The sequence below is a fragment of the Rhamphochromis sp. 'chilingali' genome, assembly GCF_963969265.1.
Source record: "Rhamphochromis sp. 'chilingali' genome assembly, chromosome: 2".
Taxonomy (NCBI): Eukaryota; Metazoa; Chordata; class Actinopteri; order Cichliformes; family Cichlidae; genus Rhamphochromis; species Rhamphochromis sp. 'chilingali'.
Window position 1 is genome coordinate 34,608,024 of NC_137930.1, and position 17,650 is coordinate 34,625,673.

The 17,650-nt window shown below is 41.0% G+C and overlaps 1 protein-coding gene across 2 annotated transcripts in view; it reads right to left on the minus strand.

Annotated features, from left to right (window-relative positions):
- whrna (whirlin a) overlaps nt 1-17,650 on the minus strand; it is a 211,375-nt gene that overhangs the window by 48,798 nt on the left and 144,927 nt on the right. For both annotated transcript variants that reach the window (XM_080866683.1, XM_080866682.1), the window contains exons 4-5: nt 12,650-12,858; nt 3,664-3,700 (exon numbers count right to left, since the gene is read on the minus strand). In XM_080866683.1, the coding sequence (XP_080722809.1) occupies nt 3,664-3,700; nt 12,650-12,858 (246 nt within the window). The remainder of the gene's footprint in view (nt 1-3,663; nt 3,701-12,649; nt 12,859-17,650) is intronic.

Consider the following 17,650-nt stretch of genomic DNA (forward strand, 5'->3'; position numbering starts at 1 on the left):
ATTCACACATTTCCAAATTAATTGTCAGTGTAATGTCCCATGACTGGTGAGACTTTTAATGATGGAGTTAGCCTTTAAAACTGAATAGCACAAAGTCTTACAAAGGTTATTAGCAAGCGACATGACTTTAGCAGGACAAATCAGGACAGGATCAACAACAGCAAGTAGCTTCTTTTTTTTTCACCAATGGACTGATGGAATGACAAATGTCTGCAAATTCAGAGTCAACAGTGAAGAAGTGCTCGACATAGTGAGTAGATTCAGAAAAAAAAAAATCACAGAAAAATGTGATCCTCATCTTTTTTGTTTGCTGACTAAATGCAAATGTAATTAATTAATGAACTATATACTGTAGTAATCGTTGTTATTGCTTTATCAGTGCTTGGGTCGATTTATTGTAAACTATTACCTTTAAACTACAATTAAAGTATTTATCTAAGAGACTAAAGGTGAGAATTTACAGGCATAACTTATTCATTCACAACCAGTAACTGAATCAGAATAATATACTATGGTATGCTATGATATTATAGCTTGATACTGGCCTAAAATAGATACATCAGTATCAGTCTGCGTATATGCTTTTCATCCCAGGGTGTAATATTATGCTCTTTTCTCATCAGTACTGTACCCGTATTTGCTGCAGCAAGATAAAAGTCCTCTTTAGAGTCTCTATCAAGGGGTTCGATGGGTGGTGATGTTATAAGTCATGTTTGTCAACAAGAAGTGTCACAAATTGGTGAAGACAAGATCTAAATGTAAGAAGTGTAGGTGGTAACCAATCAATAAAGCAAGCATTTGGTTGCTGATTAGAGAATTAAAAAAAAAAACCACACAAATGGAGGGCAGCAGACAAGAAGAGAGGCAAGACTGTGCGTATACATTCACGCAGGACAGACTCGGCACACGTGAATGCAATGAGACTGGGGCCAATAATCACACAGGAGGGAATACAGAGACAAGCACAGACATTCAAGGAATTGGGATAAGATAAAGCGAGAAAGTCCAGGGATAGGTAACAACACATGGAAATGTAAGTACTAAGGCCTTAGTTGCAGCAACCTGCAAGAGAAAAATGTGTATTCTTCAGGTGGTCAGTAAGTTGTTGCTGGAGGTCTGTGATAACTGGTTGCAAGGCGTTATATGATGCTCCACCAAAAATGTCCTTGTGATTCCTTTGGATCTGCTTGATAAGTTACAGTGAAAGTGTAAAAAATTGCAAAACAAACCATAATGTTAAATGTTCTCCTGCAAAGTAAAAGTTGTGCCTTACCACCCCAACAAACACAATTCAAAAGGCACATCTTTAACTGTGACAGCAAATGTTTTCCATTTCTCGTAGCTTTTAATTGTGAGTAAATGGCCAGTGTTTGCAGACAACCCATGTTTTCATGCAAACTGCAGGCAAACACAGAAATGTTCTGGCAAGTAAAGCAATCAAAAGTAGACTTTTGGTATAGCACCCTCTTTGTGACCAGTTTCACCTGGCAACAACCAGCAGCCTCCAGCAATCACTCTACATCCAGTTAGGGAATCCAAATATTTTTCCTAGCTACCAGAGGTTGCCAAGGACTCGCCAACTGGCCTGTGGGCCTGTGTGACTGAGGTCTAAAATTAAACAGGAAGTAGAAACAAAGTATGACACAGACAAACCAGATGGAGACAAAGACAAGAGAAACATTGGACACATTTACAAAAATCTAACATCAGAAATACAAGAATGAAACAAAACTAATAAATCAAATAAATATGAATATCAAAAAAAAAGCCCAAACTCCACAAAACTTTACAAGAGTCCAGGACATACAGGGAGTGCAGAATTATTAGGCAAGTTGTATTTTTGAGGAATAATTTTATTATTGAACAACAACCATGTTCTCAATGAACCCAAAAAAACTCATTAATATCAAAGCTGAATGTTTTTGGAAGTAGTTTGTAGTTTGTTTTTAGTTTTAGCTATTTTAGGGGGATATCTGTGTGTGCAGGTGACTATTACTGTGCATAATTATTAGGCAACTTAACAAAAAACAAATATATACCCATTTCAATTATTTATTTTTACCAGTGACACCAATATAACATCTCCACATTCACAAATATACATTTCTGACATTCAAAAACAAAACAAAAACAAATCAGCGACCAATATAGCCACCTTTCTTTGCAAGGACACTCAAAAGCCTGCCATCCATGGATCCTGTCAGTGTTTTGATCTGTTCACCATCAACATTGCGTGCAGCAGCAACCACAGCCTCCCAGACACTGTTCAGAGAGGTGTACTGTTTTCCCTCCTTGTAAATCTCACATTTGATGATGGACCACAGGTTCTCAATGGGGTTCAGATCAGGTGAACAAGGTGGCCATGTCATTAGTTTTTCTTCTTTTATACCCTTTCTTGCCAGCCACGCTGTGGAGTACTTGGACGCGTGTGATGGAGCATTGTCCTGCATGAAAATCATGTTTTTCTTGAAGGATGCAGACTTCTTCCTGTACCATTGCTTGAAGAAGGTGTCTTCCAGAAACTGGCAGTAGGACTGGGAGTTGACTTGACTCCATCCTCAACCCGAAAAGGCCCCACAAGCTCATCTTTGATGATACCAGCCCAAACCAGTACTCCACCTCCACCTTGCTGGCGTCTGAGTGGGACTGGAGCTCTCTGCCCTTTACCAATCCAGCCACGGGCCCATCCATCTGGCCCATCAAGACTCACTCTCATTTCATCAGTCCATAAAACCTTAGAAAAACCAGTCTTGAGATATTTCTTGGCCCAGTCTTGACGTTTCAGCTTGTGTGTCTTGTTCAGTGGTGGTCGTCTTTCAGCCTTTCTTACCTTGGCCATGTCTCTGAGTATTGCACACCTTGTGCTTTTGGGCACTCCAGTGATGTTGCAGCTCTGAAATATAGCCAAACTGGTGGCAAGTGGCATCTTGGCAGCTGCACGCTTGACTTTTCTCAGTTCATGGGCAGTTATTTTGCGCCTTGGTTTTTCCACACGCTTCTTGCGACCCTGTTGACTATTTTGAATGAAACGCTTGATTGTTCGATGATCACGCTTCAGAAGCTTTGCAATTTTGAGACTGCTGCATCCCTCTGCAAGATATCTCACTATTTTTGACTTTTCTGAGCCTGTCAAGTCCTTCTTTTGACCCATTTTGCCAAAGGACGTTGCCTAATAATTATGCACACCTGATATAGGGTGTTGATGTCATTAGACCACACCCCTTCTCATTACAGAGATGCACATCACCTAATATGCTTAACTGGTAGTAGGCTTTCGAGCCTATACAGCTTGGAGTAGGACAACATGCATGAAGAGGATGATGTGGACAAAATACTCATTTGCCTAATAATTCTGCACTCCCTGTATGGTAAGGAGGTTGTAATTTGTGCTGTTTTGGGACCTCTGTGCTTGTTGATTTTCTTGGTTTTCACCTAATTTTATTGATTTATTTCTTCATCTAATTTTCCATTACTGGTTTGGTTTAGGCACTAAAAACAGGTTAGGTTTAAGAGAAATGCATAACATCTTCCATACAATTCCATGAGGACAGCCACAGAAATAAATTATACCACCTATGAAATACTAGACGCACACAAACATATATAGCTTCTGTGTACAGCTTCCAGTGCATGCACATAGAAAGAGCACATTACTTGTCTTACCTTTCCTGATGCAGAAGCTCCTTGATCCACAGAAAAGCTGCAGAGAAACAAACAAAGAGAAGAAACAAATCACTGAGTCTTAGTGACCATGCAAAAATTAAACAAATGCACTTGTCCTTCCTTGCAGAAATATTTATTCTTTAACTGACAAATATGAGGCATTAATAATCAGCCAATTAATGCAGCACTTCCACCACATATTTCTAAAGTATGCCTACGTATTATCTATAGATACACTAACAAACACTACATTAACACACATTAGTAGATGTTGCAGGCACACTGCAGCAAATGTGTACACACCCTTCTCCAATGAGTGTAAAGCTTATGTGTCTCGTGTGACACAAAGTATTGCCATGCTTTCAAATGTTTGGCCAGATCCTATAGATGTCCTAAATATGTCCTCACAGTTCTGACTTCTGACGGTGACACATTAACCTAAACATCAGACTACTTCTGCAGGAATAAAAACAAACTGTGCAAAGCAAGCTATGATGAGTGACATGGCCAAATATCAAAGAATGGTTAATGTAGTGACAGATAAATGTGTATTAGCCGCTTTATTTCCTTTATGACGCAAACTTGATCCAATTTTCCAGACTGAAAATACCTTTTGACAGTATTGACTGATAGGAATAAATAGATGTGAAAGCAAAGTTAAAGTGGCAAGCAATGCCGATGTTCAAGTACGATGAGTGCACACACAAGAGATCCTCATAATGGGCTCTTCTGCATTAAAGGAGCAAACTTTGAGCCTGTCTAAACAGTTAATAGCAACTCAGTTTCTCCAGCTCAAGTACTTCCTCTCTCAAATACAAATATATTTGGAGCTTTGAATTGAAAGGGGGATTTGATATCTTGAAAGGCCACTTTTTTTTTAATATAGTTTTGAAAATATCTTTCAGTTATCACAGGCTGATAAATGCACACTACTGGAGATTTGAAGTCTTTGTCATGGCTTAGAGATGTGGCAGAAACAGCTGTGCAGTAAGACATTTCACTAGGAAATGTAAAGACGTGCTTGTCTTCAGGCCAAGCTTTCCAGTAAATATAAAGCACACACTAAAATTCATTTTGGGGGGGGGAAGAAAAACACCCACACTCTCTCTTCAAGGACATGAAAAGAGGGATTTTCAAACATGTGTCATTTTCTCAGCACCACGTCTCTACTAGAGTGAAATGACTCGAGTCTTTACATTCTGAAGTGCCGGCAATGTAAAAGGCTCTAAATCCACAAGTAAACGTGACAACTCAGCACTGCCTTCAGGAGCAGGAATAAAAAACAGAATATAAAATTAAACTGGAAACACTGCAGTGCAACCGCTCAGTGACACACAGACACACAGTGTGTAGAGCTTGTTTAGGGATTTCAATTCAATAAGACCAGTGGACTTCTGAGACCAGTTTAGCCATTTATTCTTTCTTCTTTAAGTTTTTTTCCCTGTGTTTTCTCTTTGGCTGCTCTCTTTGTAATGCCAGATATGTGTCATGTGCAGTGGTTCTTAAACTTTTCCTCCATGTACCACTTCACAAGTCGAAAAAAGTTAGCGCCCAACACGCTACAATTTTTGGCAATCAGTAAAAATAATCATGGATCCAAGCTAAATGTAAAGTGAAACATATTGCAGCACTGTTGTATCAGATCCCTGGTTTGATAAGATCCTCATGGAGTTGCATCAGGAATGGGATTCTCGTGTGCAAATCTGCCAAATTAAACATGTGGGGCTTCCTGCTGGGGTGATGACAATAGAAGAAGCTTCTACTATATTATCAGCAAGAAGGGGGAAAAACAATCAGTCTCATTTTATCTATAAAAATTATGGTGATGAAAGGGAAAACTCATCAGGGAAGCATATAAGCTAAAATGATCACTATCAACTATTAATTTAATTATAAATGTAAATGATGCATGGAATGATCAACATTTACTGGATTCCTGTTTATTATCCCTGCTTGAGCATAATCCATATTCATAAAAATGTAAGAAAAGTGAAACTGAATTAAAAACCTTGATGGAAATTCACCTATGGAATTTATGGAAATACATGCAACCAATATGCTGAAGAGATGAGTGAAGAGAGGGAAAAACATCTTTAGTATTTGAGTTTTTAGTATTTTTCCCTGCCTCGTGGTGCATGTTCCACCTTCTTCTTTTGATGTTATTAAGACACTGTGTGAAAATTATGTAAATGCACTCATTGCATTTATGTAGATTTATTAAAATGAGAAAAGTCTGTTTAAGTCAAACCAAAACGACATGTAGTTTCAGCTATGTCTTAATGGTTTCACAGAGAGATATCGTACAGAAACCAGTGAACACAAAGTATAAACATCTACCTCACAGCTGAGCTGCAAGAACCCACATAATAACCATGAAGAGACGTCTCAGATGGGAGGAATGAGCAGATATTCATTGTGAATGTAAACAGATTTTTGTTTAGCCCTTGGTGAATCAGAGCACTTTCAAGTTCTGGGTTGTTGGGTCGATGTGTTGTGTGCTACGGAGTTGATGAGAAAAATCAGTCTGGCATTTACATCAGATTTTAATTTGGTTGTTGGGGAGCACATTAATTCCAGGTTGTGAGCTGCAGATGAGTTGTTCAGGTGTGGCATTTAGAGAGGAGCTCCACACTGGAGGGGGTGGGAGTCCCGCCAGAAGTCAGACGTCTGAATACATTAAATGCTTAAAGACGCTAAAATTCATCAGAGACCAACAGGATGTTTTCTCTGCACTTCATCATGTTCTCTTTCTTTTCTGAGCTGTAGGTGTCTCAGGTTTCAAGTTGTTCCTTGTGTCTGTTTTCATCACTGAATGTAGAATAGTTTGAATATTTACTATTGTTATTATTAATAGTAGTAGCAAGAAATGAGAAACTCAGTGCGTCATTTAGCTCAAGTTCTTTTGATTTACTACTACTATTAATAGTAGTAGCAGTATTTTTTTTTGTTAAAAGTTTCTGTTGTGTTGATAATTATAGATTTTCAGTTTCTCTTTGGTACCTGCACTAAGGTAGATTTAGTGAATCCCAGGCCAATCAATCTAATGACACTGTGTTTTTCCACAGGCCAGTGTTAACACTAAAACCCTAAAACATAACAATTATCAGTTCATTATTTATGATCACGTTTTTCATTAAATCAAATCTTCTATAGCAGATTCCCTGGTGAAATCTAGTGTATAATGCATACACTAAAATGCTAAATGCTAAACCTTCTGTGACACGTGCATCAAAGGTACTTCATGTAAACCTCTGAAGCTAATAAAAAAATATTAATGTGGCTGAGTAATATTCAGTGTTTTGCATGCAGTGTTGAGAACAAGTAATAAACCCTCATTTAGTCATTTAAAAACACATTATGAAACACGGAGCATCACAGCAGCAACCACTAAGCCATTGATCCGTGAACTGCTACTACTCTCCTTTAGCACTGACTCACAGCACGAACTACACTTCAGCTGAATGACTGCTCACCGCGGAAAGTAAGTCTACTCCGAGGAGAAGATATTGTAAGAGGATTGATATCACTCTCATGTCTGAATGTTTAATAGCGGATATAAATATGGGACAGATAACTCAAGCAAAAAGACTGTCAATACAGTGAGCCTCGTCATCAGGCAGCCCCGGATGGACTCCAGGCTGTGTTGGCTTTCATGCTCTGGTTTTTGCACAAATCAAACAAATGACACACAAACTGGTATGTTGTGTCATACTGTTTGTATGACACACAAACACAGTTGATGTTTGGACTGGTTTCTTTAAATCAAAACAAGGTGGTCACTTATATGTTGATTAATTTATATTTGGTCTGTTTAGAGACCTCGCCACCCTTCATACATAGAAAGTCAGGAAGATCAGCACAGGAAGGGAAGGGAGCAGGAGATTGATGAATTGGTACACTGTCTGCAGTGATGCAGACAGTGTACCAGCCTGCTGTGGTGAAGAGGAAGCTGAGATTGAAAGAGGAGCTGTCGATTAACCGGTCAGTCTACGTTCCCACTGTCATGTATGATCATGAGCTGTGAATAGTGACTGAAAGAATGAGATTCCAGATACAAGGAGCTTCAAAGGGTAGCCTGGCTCTTCCTTAGACATACGTTAAGGTCATTTTGGTGGGTGCTACTCCTCCACTTTGCAGGAGGGAGCCCTTTGAGGTGGTTCGTGCATTTAACTGCTAGGCCTCCTGAATGCCCCTTATATGAGGTGTTGGGACATAACCAACTGGAAGGAAACCCCAAGGCACACCCAAGAAAGGCTGAAAGGACTACAGTATGTTTTTTGGCTGGTTTGGGAACACCCCAGTGTCTTCAAAAGATATGAAGGAGGTGGCTGGAGAAAGAGGCCTGGGAATCTCTGCTTAGACTATGGCCCCTGCAACCCAGATTAGCAGCAGAAAATGGATGAATCGATGAGATTTGCCATATCAGTGCAAAAATGGGTATCAGCCAGGGTATTAGCTAAGCAGCTTCTTCTGTTGAGATTGGCTTTTATCAACTGATACATGGGAACTGCAGGCTAAGCTTAACTCTGTGCCTGGCTTAAAGTAATGGCTCAGTTTAACTTTGTCATAACAAGAGTGAGATCTAGAAAAGAATCTCAGAAACATGCTGGCATCCAGGACTACTATGAGGAGTCATTTTTGGCCAGAATATGTTCTTTAATATGTATACTAAACAAACAGCTCGGACCAACAAAACTACAGTGGCTTGCAAAAGTATTCGGCCCCTTTGAACTTTTCCACATTTTGTCACATTACAGCCACAAACATGAATCAATTTTATTGGAATTCCACGTGAAAGACCAACACAAAGTGGTGTACACGTGAGAAGTGGAACGAAAATCATACATGATTCCAAACATGTTTTACAAATAAATAACTGCAAAGTAGGGTGTGCGTAATTATTCAGCCCCTTTGGTCTGAGTGCAGTCAGTTGCCCATAGACATTGCCTGATGAGTGCTAATGACTAAATAGAGTGCACCTGTGTGTAATCTAGTGTCAGTACAAATACAGCTGCTCTGTGACGGCCTCAGAGGTTGTCTAATGCTGGGCTTACACTGTGTGATTTTTGGCCCATTTTGAGATGATTTTTGAGTTGTGCGACCGTTTTGGCGATCGGCCCGATTTTGGCCTTCATCGTGCATCGAGAAGCGATTAACATCTCACGACCAGCTCCCGATCATCAATCGCTTGGTCGTGAGGCTGTCACCGCAGCTTCTCACACTGCGCACGTGCAAACACAAATGTCAGCGAAAAAGACGACGCAGCACGGCAGTGTAGCGTGTGATCTGGACACAAGCGATGGAGGCACAACTTGTAGAACTTTGGAAAGCTCATCCGAGCCTTTTCGATGTGGCCTCACAAAATTATCACGACCACAACAACCGTGAAAATAGTTGGATCGACACTGCTGCTCAATCACAGCTGCCTGATCAATGTTTTTCATTAGCAATTTAGCAAAGTTGATGGTGGTGGTGTGTCTGTGTGAGTGAAAGACAGAGGGAGAGCGACAGAATTTCTGTTATAACCTTCATTTTATGGACGCACAGTGTGAGCACTCAGGGCGCATCAGAGCATCGGGCCATATAGTGTGAGACCTGCATCGTGACCTACGAACTTCTAATCCCTGCGAGTCAATTGTACAGTTTGAGCAGGAGCTGAATCGCGCGACTGAAAAAAATCGCACAGTGTAAGCCCAGCATAAGAGAATATTGGGAGCAGCAACACCATGAAGTCCAAAGAACACACCAGACAGGTCAGGGATAAAATTATTGAGAAATTTAAAGCAGGCTTAGGCTACAAAAAGATTTCCCAAGCCTTGAACATCCCACGGAGCACTGTTCAAGCCATCATTCAGAAATGGAAGGAGTATGGCACAACTGTAAACCTACCAAGACAAGGCCGTCCACCTAAACTCACAGGCCGAACAAGGAGAGCGCTGATCAGAAATGCAGCCAAGAGGCCCATGGTGACTCTGGACGAGCTGCAGAGATCTACAGCTCAGGTGGGGGAATCTGTCCATAGGACAACTAATAGTCGTGCACTGCACAAAGTTGGCCTTTATGGAAGAGTGGCAAGAAGAAAGCCATTGTTAACAGAAAACCATAAGAAGTCCCGTTTGCAGTTTGCAACAAGCCATGTGGGGGACACAGCAAACATGTGGAAGAAGGTGCTCTGGTCAGATGAGACCAAAATGGAACTTTTTGGTCAAAATGCAAAACGCTATGTGTGGCGGAAAACTAACACTGCACATCACTCTGAACACACCATCCCCACTGTCAAATATGGTGGTGGCAGCATCATGCTCTGGGGGTGCTTCTCTTCAGCAGGGACAGGGAAGCTGGTCAGAGTTTATGGGAAGATGGATGGAGCCAAATACAGGGCAATCTTGGAAGAAAACCTCTTGGAGTCTGCAAAAGATTTGAGAGGTTCAGCTTCCAGCAGGACAACGACCCTAAACATAAAGCCAGGGCAACAATGGAGTGGTTTAAACCAAAACATATCCACGTGTTCGAATGGCCCAGTCAAAGTCCAGATCTAAATCCAATCGAGAATCTGTGGCAAGATCTGAAAACTGCTGTTCACAAATGCTGTCCATCTAATCTGACTGAGCTGTTTTGCAAAGAAGAATGGGCAAGGATTTCAGTCTCTAGATGTGCTAAGTAGAGATGGACCGATCCGATATTACGTATCGGTCCGATAATGACCTAAATTACTGGGTCGGATATTGGAGAGAAATAAAAAATGTAATTCGATCCATTCAATATCACAAAAGCACCTCACAAAACTTGCGACATGGTGTAACCCAGCTCATAACCTTAGCACGTTGGAGCAGTATGCGTCATGTGATAGAGCGGCTGTGGCTTGCGAGACCTGTCGGCGGTCTGGTTGAGCATTTGGAGCTCACTACCAAATCGGCATTTAATCTCCGACAAAGTTATCCCAGAGAGAAGTAAAGCAAGTGTGTAAATTCACCTCTGAATGTCTGTAAAGCATTATGAGCCAGAGGGTGGGGGGTGGTTCCCTATTTTTGGGGGGTTTTTTGTTCGGAGTTGGCGACCCTATTAGTTAGGTTGCTTAATATTTCCACTAAGTACTCTTAAAATACCAGAATACGGAGGATTGAGTAGGTTTAAGTTTACTGGATTGATCAGTATTGCTGATCCATGAAATATTTTGGGTGCAGTGTATTTTTTACATACAGGTTTAACAGAATAGCTTTAGTTTTGTTTTTTAAACTTGAGTATGAACTTATACAAAATGTAGCAAGATATTTAAAAAAAAACCCATTTTATTGATTATAAAATACGCTACATCGGATTTATATCAGTATCGGCAGATATCCAAATTTATGATATCGGTATGGGACATAAAAAAGTGGTATTGTGCCATCTCTAGTGCAAAGCTGGTAGAGACATACCCTAAAACACTGGCAGCTGTAATTGCAGCAAAAGGTGGTTCTACAAAGTATTGACTCAGGGGGCTGAATAATTACGCACACCCCACTTTACAGTTATTTATTTGTAAAAAAGGTTTGGAATCATGTATGATTTTCGTTCCACTTCTCACGTGTACACCACTTTGTATTGGTCTTTCACGTGGAATTTCAATAAAATTGATTCATGTTTGGGGCTGTAATGTGACAAAATGTGGAAAAGTTCAATACTTTTCCAAGCCACTGTAGATACAGTGATGCTGAAAAACTAGGCCATGTCTTCGGCATGAGGCTGGACTACTATTATTCCCTTTTTGTTACTTTTCTAAAAGCTCAATGAAAATCCTTCAGTTCAGGATTCAAAGAGTAAACACTTGGCAACGGTGTGAAGGAAAAACTTTCTTTTAACAGGAAGAAACCTCAACCTCAAGAAACCTGACAGATCCACGCTAATGGAGGAGCAACCATCTGCTGCGACTGGTTGAGGGTGAGGGAAGGGACATAGAACAAAAGATGCATCATAAAGGAGAGTCTGACTTTAATAATAACTACTAATTAAATGCAAACTGGTGTATAACACATAGAGAGGGAAAAGAGGTGAGTGAAGAAGACACACTTGGTTGCATCATTGGAAGCCTGCAGCAGCCTAGGCCCATTGCAGCGTAACTACAGGAGGTTTCTGGGTCACCGGATCCAGTCTTAACTGTAAGCTTTATCAAAAAGGAAAGTTTTAAGCCTAATCTGGTTGGGGCTGGTTCTGTTTTTCCCTTTTGTTTTCCCCTGTGCTTCAAGAAAACCTTGTTTTCCTGTGATATTTCAGTCATCTGGCTCTCTCTGGACCCACAAAACCATATTTGGCTTCAGAGAAGAACTACACTTTGCAAAACTTAAGCTTCCTGCATTAACCCACCTGGCTTCCTAGCTCACCTGCCTGCCTACTCTCTATCGCCATCTCGTCTCCCCATTTGTTCCTGTTGTTTCATTTAGTTACAGCCACTTCTTTATTTCTAACGCTGGTTTTCACCCTCTTTCAGATCACCCCGCTAAATCTGTACCAGTAGCGATTCATTATTTTAAGTTTTTGTTTAACTTTACATAAAATCCTTTCACTGTTTTCATTTTTTGTGAGTCTGCTCATTGGGTCCTTTTGGCTCGTTGTGATGATATTATGCCAACAGATTTTCTTAAAGTAGAATGCCTAGTAGAGCCTTGATCCTCTTCTGTGGAATGACTTCCCAATTTGGATTCCAGAAACGATTCGGTCAAAAAGGACACAACTAGGCAAAAAGTCAGCTTATAGGGAGGATAGCTTTAAGGGGAAAAGGGCTAAAATTGCTTGTTTTTGACAGTATGCGAACTGAAGGGCTGCAAATCCCAAGATGATTGAGGATTTTTTTTTAGCTGACTCATGTAAATCTACTTTACTATATTGCAAGAATAAAAATAGCTGGAATCTGGAAATGAGTATAAAAGGGCTGTTTAATATTTCATGCAGTATCAGAAAGTCATCTTTTTCAAAACCATCATATAATTTTGGGACTGTCAGGACTTACCTTGCCACGCTGCTATTGGCAGAGCTCTCTGCAATCTGTGAGCTGGCGATCCACTTGGTCTCACCCACCACCGTCCTGGTGTGCGGCAGGCGGCCTACGTCTTTCACTGTCATCATCAGATGGCGTGATGACTTCAGGACTCTGACGGCCTCATCGTGCGGGATGCTCAGGAAACTGCGGCCATTCACCTCCAAGATCTGGTCACCAACCTGAGTGGGGGGAGGGGAAGAGACAGGAGTGGCGGAGGGGACTGAGCAAGGCGTTGAGGGTGGAGCAGGCAGAGACTGTCACATGCACAGGTTGACAGGTCAAAGGTCAAAGAAAGGTAACAGTGGATGGAGGTGTTGGAGGTGTATATGAAGTATAAGGTGTGTAATGGATGAGAATTAGAAAATTAGGTTACAGGTTTCTTGTTAAAAGTTTGGGCTCTTTCAGATTGGGCGGTGAACAGAAATAATTACACAAAGATTAAAGAACTCCCTGCTCACTGACAGGTTGAGGACCAGAACTGTTCAATATGTAATTGAAAAAGTGTTCATATGTAATTTCACTTTCTATCAAAGAGCTGAGCCTGGAGGCAGCGGCAGAAGGAGAATAATGATGTCCATACTAAACACCACCTTGGATCGTACCTTGTCTCCTGTAATGAGCTGATATATTGTAGCTTTAACCCTCCAAGGTGTGTTTTATTTCAGTGCTGGGTAAAGATGAACCTCCAGGACTGCCTCAAACAGCATCTCTTTATTTCTACAGTTATGGCATTTACATATTTACATATGTATGTACAGATGAAAACTTGCTCCCAAGGTTGGGCTACTGAATATGGGCAATGAGTACTATCTTAAAAATATACAGTTTGAATACCACTACATGAATGTAAAAAAGTGGTCTATTTCAACCTGTTATATTATTCTTGAGCAACAGATTAAAAGTAAGGTTGGCGATTTGAAAAAGACATCTTGCCTTGGTGTCAATTTTTCTGTGTTTCTGTTTTAGTTTTTCAAATTTAGTGTAGTTGCTGTATAGTACCACAAGACAGTTCCTCTATCCTTTTTGCAGTGATTTACTAGACTGGAGGACAAGCATAGACCCTGATGATTAGATGTATTACAATGAAGACCTGGAAACATGGTTGTTGCGAAGTACTGCAAAACAACGGATCAATGGGGAAGTCTCAGTTCCTGTGTCTAACAAACTGCTAAGCTAGCCATGTTGTAGCTTATGTTAGGTCTCAGTCAAACAGGCCTACAGACTGGTATGCAACCCTCTGACAACCTCTGATCCTTACAGTGTGTTCACACCGAACGCAATGGACGTGAATAGAGCGTCAGGTTTACATGTAAAGTCAATGGAAAAGCGCGATGACACGCGATTGCGGGTCCCGTGAAAATTTGGAAGCAGATTTGCGTCGCGAAAACGCCAAAACGCGTGAAACGTGCGTCAGTGTAGCGCATCTGGCGCGTTTGACTCGCGAATAAAACCACGCGCGTGAGTTTTTGTGTTGCATTTTGTGCATACGCGCGTTTCGTGTCTACCGCTCGAGTTGGAAAAATCTGAACTCCAGCGTCAAATCACGCCACGACAACCAATCAGGAGCCTGGTGACGTGACTGTGACCTAGGTCAAAGGGGCAGATCCAGCCAAAGCCTTTCATACTTCAAAGGAGGGAAGGCTAATCAATGCCGTAGCAAACAACCCGGAGCTGTACGACACCAGCTGCTTTCTGTACCGAGACAGGAATAAAAAGGACCGAGCTTGGAGGAAGATATGTGAAGAGATCGGACAACCTGGTAAGTTCATTCATTTCACTTTTGAAAGTTTTCGCTGACCCGGGGAAGCCGCACAAAAGCTAGCAAGCCACCGCTATTTTCCCACTGACGTACAAATACCGTTCTGCTTTTATGCATGTTGTCATTTAGGAATATATTTTATTGTTTATTAATAAACAGCACACAGTGGTCCCGCTCATCCGTCACTGCTTTGCTTTTTCGCAGATTTTTTTTTTTTGCACCATACAGCATTGCATTCTGCAGCCTGATTGACAAATCTGCTCCGTGTCGTGTCGCCTGCGCTTGCCAGATTTATCACGTTTGGTTTTGATAACCATCACGTCCAATAGAAAAAAACAGCACAAAAACACCCATAACTATGACCCTCATTCGGAAATAGACACCTGCACCGTGAGGGAAAAAGGCGCACGAAAGTGGCAGGCAGATGAAGACAAACCACGGAATAATAATACTTTTACGTTTTGCAATCTACAAAGGTTTGCACTTTGAGAATCAATTGTGAGAACTGTGACCAATGTTCATGTGTGTGGGGAAAAAAAGTGTACAAAGTGCGTGGTGAGGGGCTAGTTATTCTGAACCCCTGCTGCAATAAATGAGGGACCACTGTCTACTCTATGATTATTATATTAACCTGTTAACATGTAATATTGTATTGATAGAACCAACTGATTCTGCAGCAGAGCATCCCCTGTAGCTTCTCCTGGCACCACAGGTATGTAACTGTAGCATCAGATGTACAGCAAGCACTGATAGCTTTTTACTCGGTGGGATTGCCTTGTGATCACCTTTACTAAATGTCTTCAACCTATCTGATTATATCCTGTTTGTTTTTTTTCGATGTTGAAATTAAAATCTAGTAGCAGCCTTCTCATTTCTTTGTGTTTTGTGCTGTTTTACAGGCCCACAGAGGAGGACGGCTCCGAGGCAGATGAGGGACGGGTCCCAGGACGGTCCATCGGTGGTGGAGCTGGCCATCCTGGTGTCCCTGAAGAGGCCACACCAGTCTCCAATGGAGCATTTCCTCCTCAGCCTTGTTCCTGCACTGGAGAGCAGCTGGTCCTTTTTATTCCTGTCTCTCTGTAAATACTTATATTTTATATATTCATGTTTAATGTTTTTCTGTTTGAGAATTTTAATATTATTTCAAATAAATTTTTATAATGACTAATGTCTCAGTTCTACTACACAGCAAATGTTGGCACACGACTTGACACATGTAGAATTTATTTCATATTATACTAATGACAAAATATACTAATACAGTGGGATGCAAAAGTTTGGGCAACATTGTTAATAGACATCATTTTCCTGTATAAATCGTTGTTACAATAAAAAATGTTAGTTAAATATATCATACAGGAGACACACACAGTGATATTTGAGAAGTGAAAAGAAGTTCACTGGATTTACGGAAAGTGTGCAATAATTGTTTAAACAAAATCAAGCAGGTGCATAAATTTGGGCACCACAAAAAAAGAAATGGAATAAATATTTAGTGTATATCAATGTGTGTGTCTCCTATATGATATATGGGGTGCCTTTGTCTGGACGTGCTTCCCATCCAGAGCTGCACAGCACAGAGGGAAGTTCCAGCGCTCCTGGAATCCCTCTGTGATGGACCGCCAGTCTCCAGGTGAAGGCGCAGCCATGAAATCGTCCACTAGACAGTCCCAGATGGCCGTCGCTACCTGGGGGATGATCTGGCACACCGTGGACACACCAACTTGAAAACTTAACGCGATGGTCCTGAAGGAGTCCCCGGTGGCAAGGAGCCTGGACAAAATTGTTTAAAATGAGTATTATGTGTACTGCAGTTACAAAATACATTATTGAAATTCCAAAATTACAAATTCCAAAATTACAAAACATAAATCTTACATAAAACATTTTGTAATTATAAGGATAATTACATGATATATATTAGATATAATCTAAAACAGTCTGCGGTGATTATATACAAATATTCAACTATCCCAGAATTAAACCAGGTCTAAATAAAAAGGAGTGAGTATCACTACAAAGGTTAACTTAGTGGTCCTAATGCTACAGTTTCATATCAGCAAACACCGAGCGCATACATTCATAGGACACCACAGCCATGCTATCATTGCAAACACTGATAACAGCATAAATCGAATTAAATCAGGACTTGATGAGACCTGAGTATCACTAGAAATATTATAAACAGTCGTCTCGATACCACAGTTTGCTTTCAGTAAACACTGAGAGCATTCACTGTTAGCATAGCACATCCATGTTAGCAGTGTATAAATGGATGGTTTAGCATATTAGCAGAGGTATCAATAAAGGACTACCGTATTAAATACTTTTACTAACCTCAGGCAGACGGACAGGCGCTCTGCAGGTGGGATTGAGCGCCTATAATTGGTGTCTAGGCGGGCGATTCTTGGACACGCGTTGAGGCGCGAATGTGCACGCGTCAAATTAGGGGCGTTTGGGGCGTTTTTGTTCGTGTCCATCGCGTTCGGTGTGAACACACCGTTAGTCAAAAATGTATATTCCTAAGCAGTTGCTGCTGGCAGAAGCTGGGTGAAATTGTCTGCAAAGAGGGTGCTGGCACCAACAACTGCCTTGTGATTGCTTTTCTTGTTAGCAGTTTGCCTTGATTGCCCACAGTGTGCACTGAAGACACTGACTTTACTCACTGGAATGTGCAAGGTTCAACAGTTCAACAGTTGTTGTTTTACAACTGCTTAGATACAGTCAGCAACCACCAGTTCCTTTCATATCAAAAATCCTTGAAAGAGTAGTTGTCAAACAGCTAACAGATCATCTGCAGAGGAATGGCTTATTTGAAGGGTTTCAGTCAGGTTTCAGAGCTCATCACAGCACAGAAACAGCTTTAGTGAAGGTTACAAATGATCTTCTTATGGCCTCTGACAGTGGACTCATCTCTGTGCTTGTCTTGCTAGACCTCAGTGCAGCGTTTGATACTGTTGACCATAATATTCTATTAGAGCGATTAGAACATGCTGTAGGTATTACAGGTACTGTGCTGCAGTGGTTTGTATCATATCTATCTAATAGACTCCAATTTGTGCATGTAAATGGAGAGTCCTCTTCACACACTAAGGTCAGTTATGGACTTCCACAGGGTTTGGTGCTAGGACCAGTTCTGTTTACATTATACATGCTTCCCCTAGGCAGCATCATTAGAAGACATAGCATACATTTTCACTGCTATGCAGATG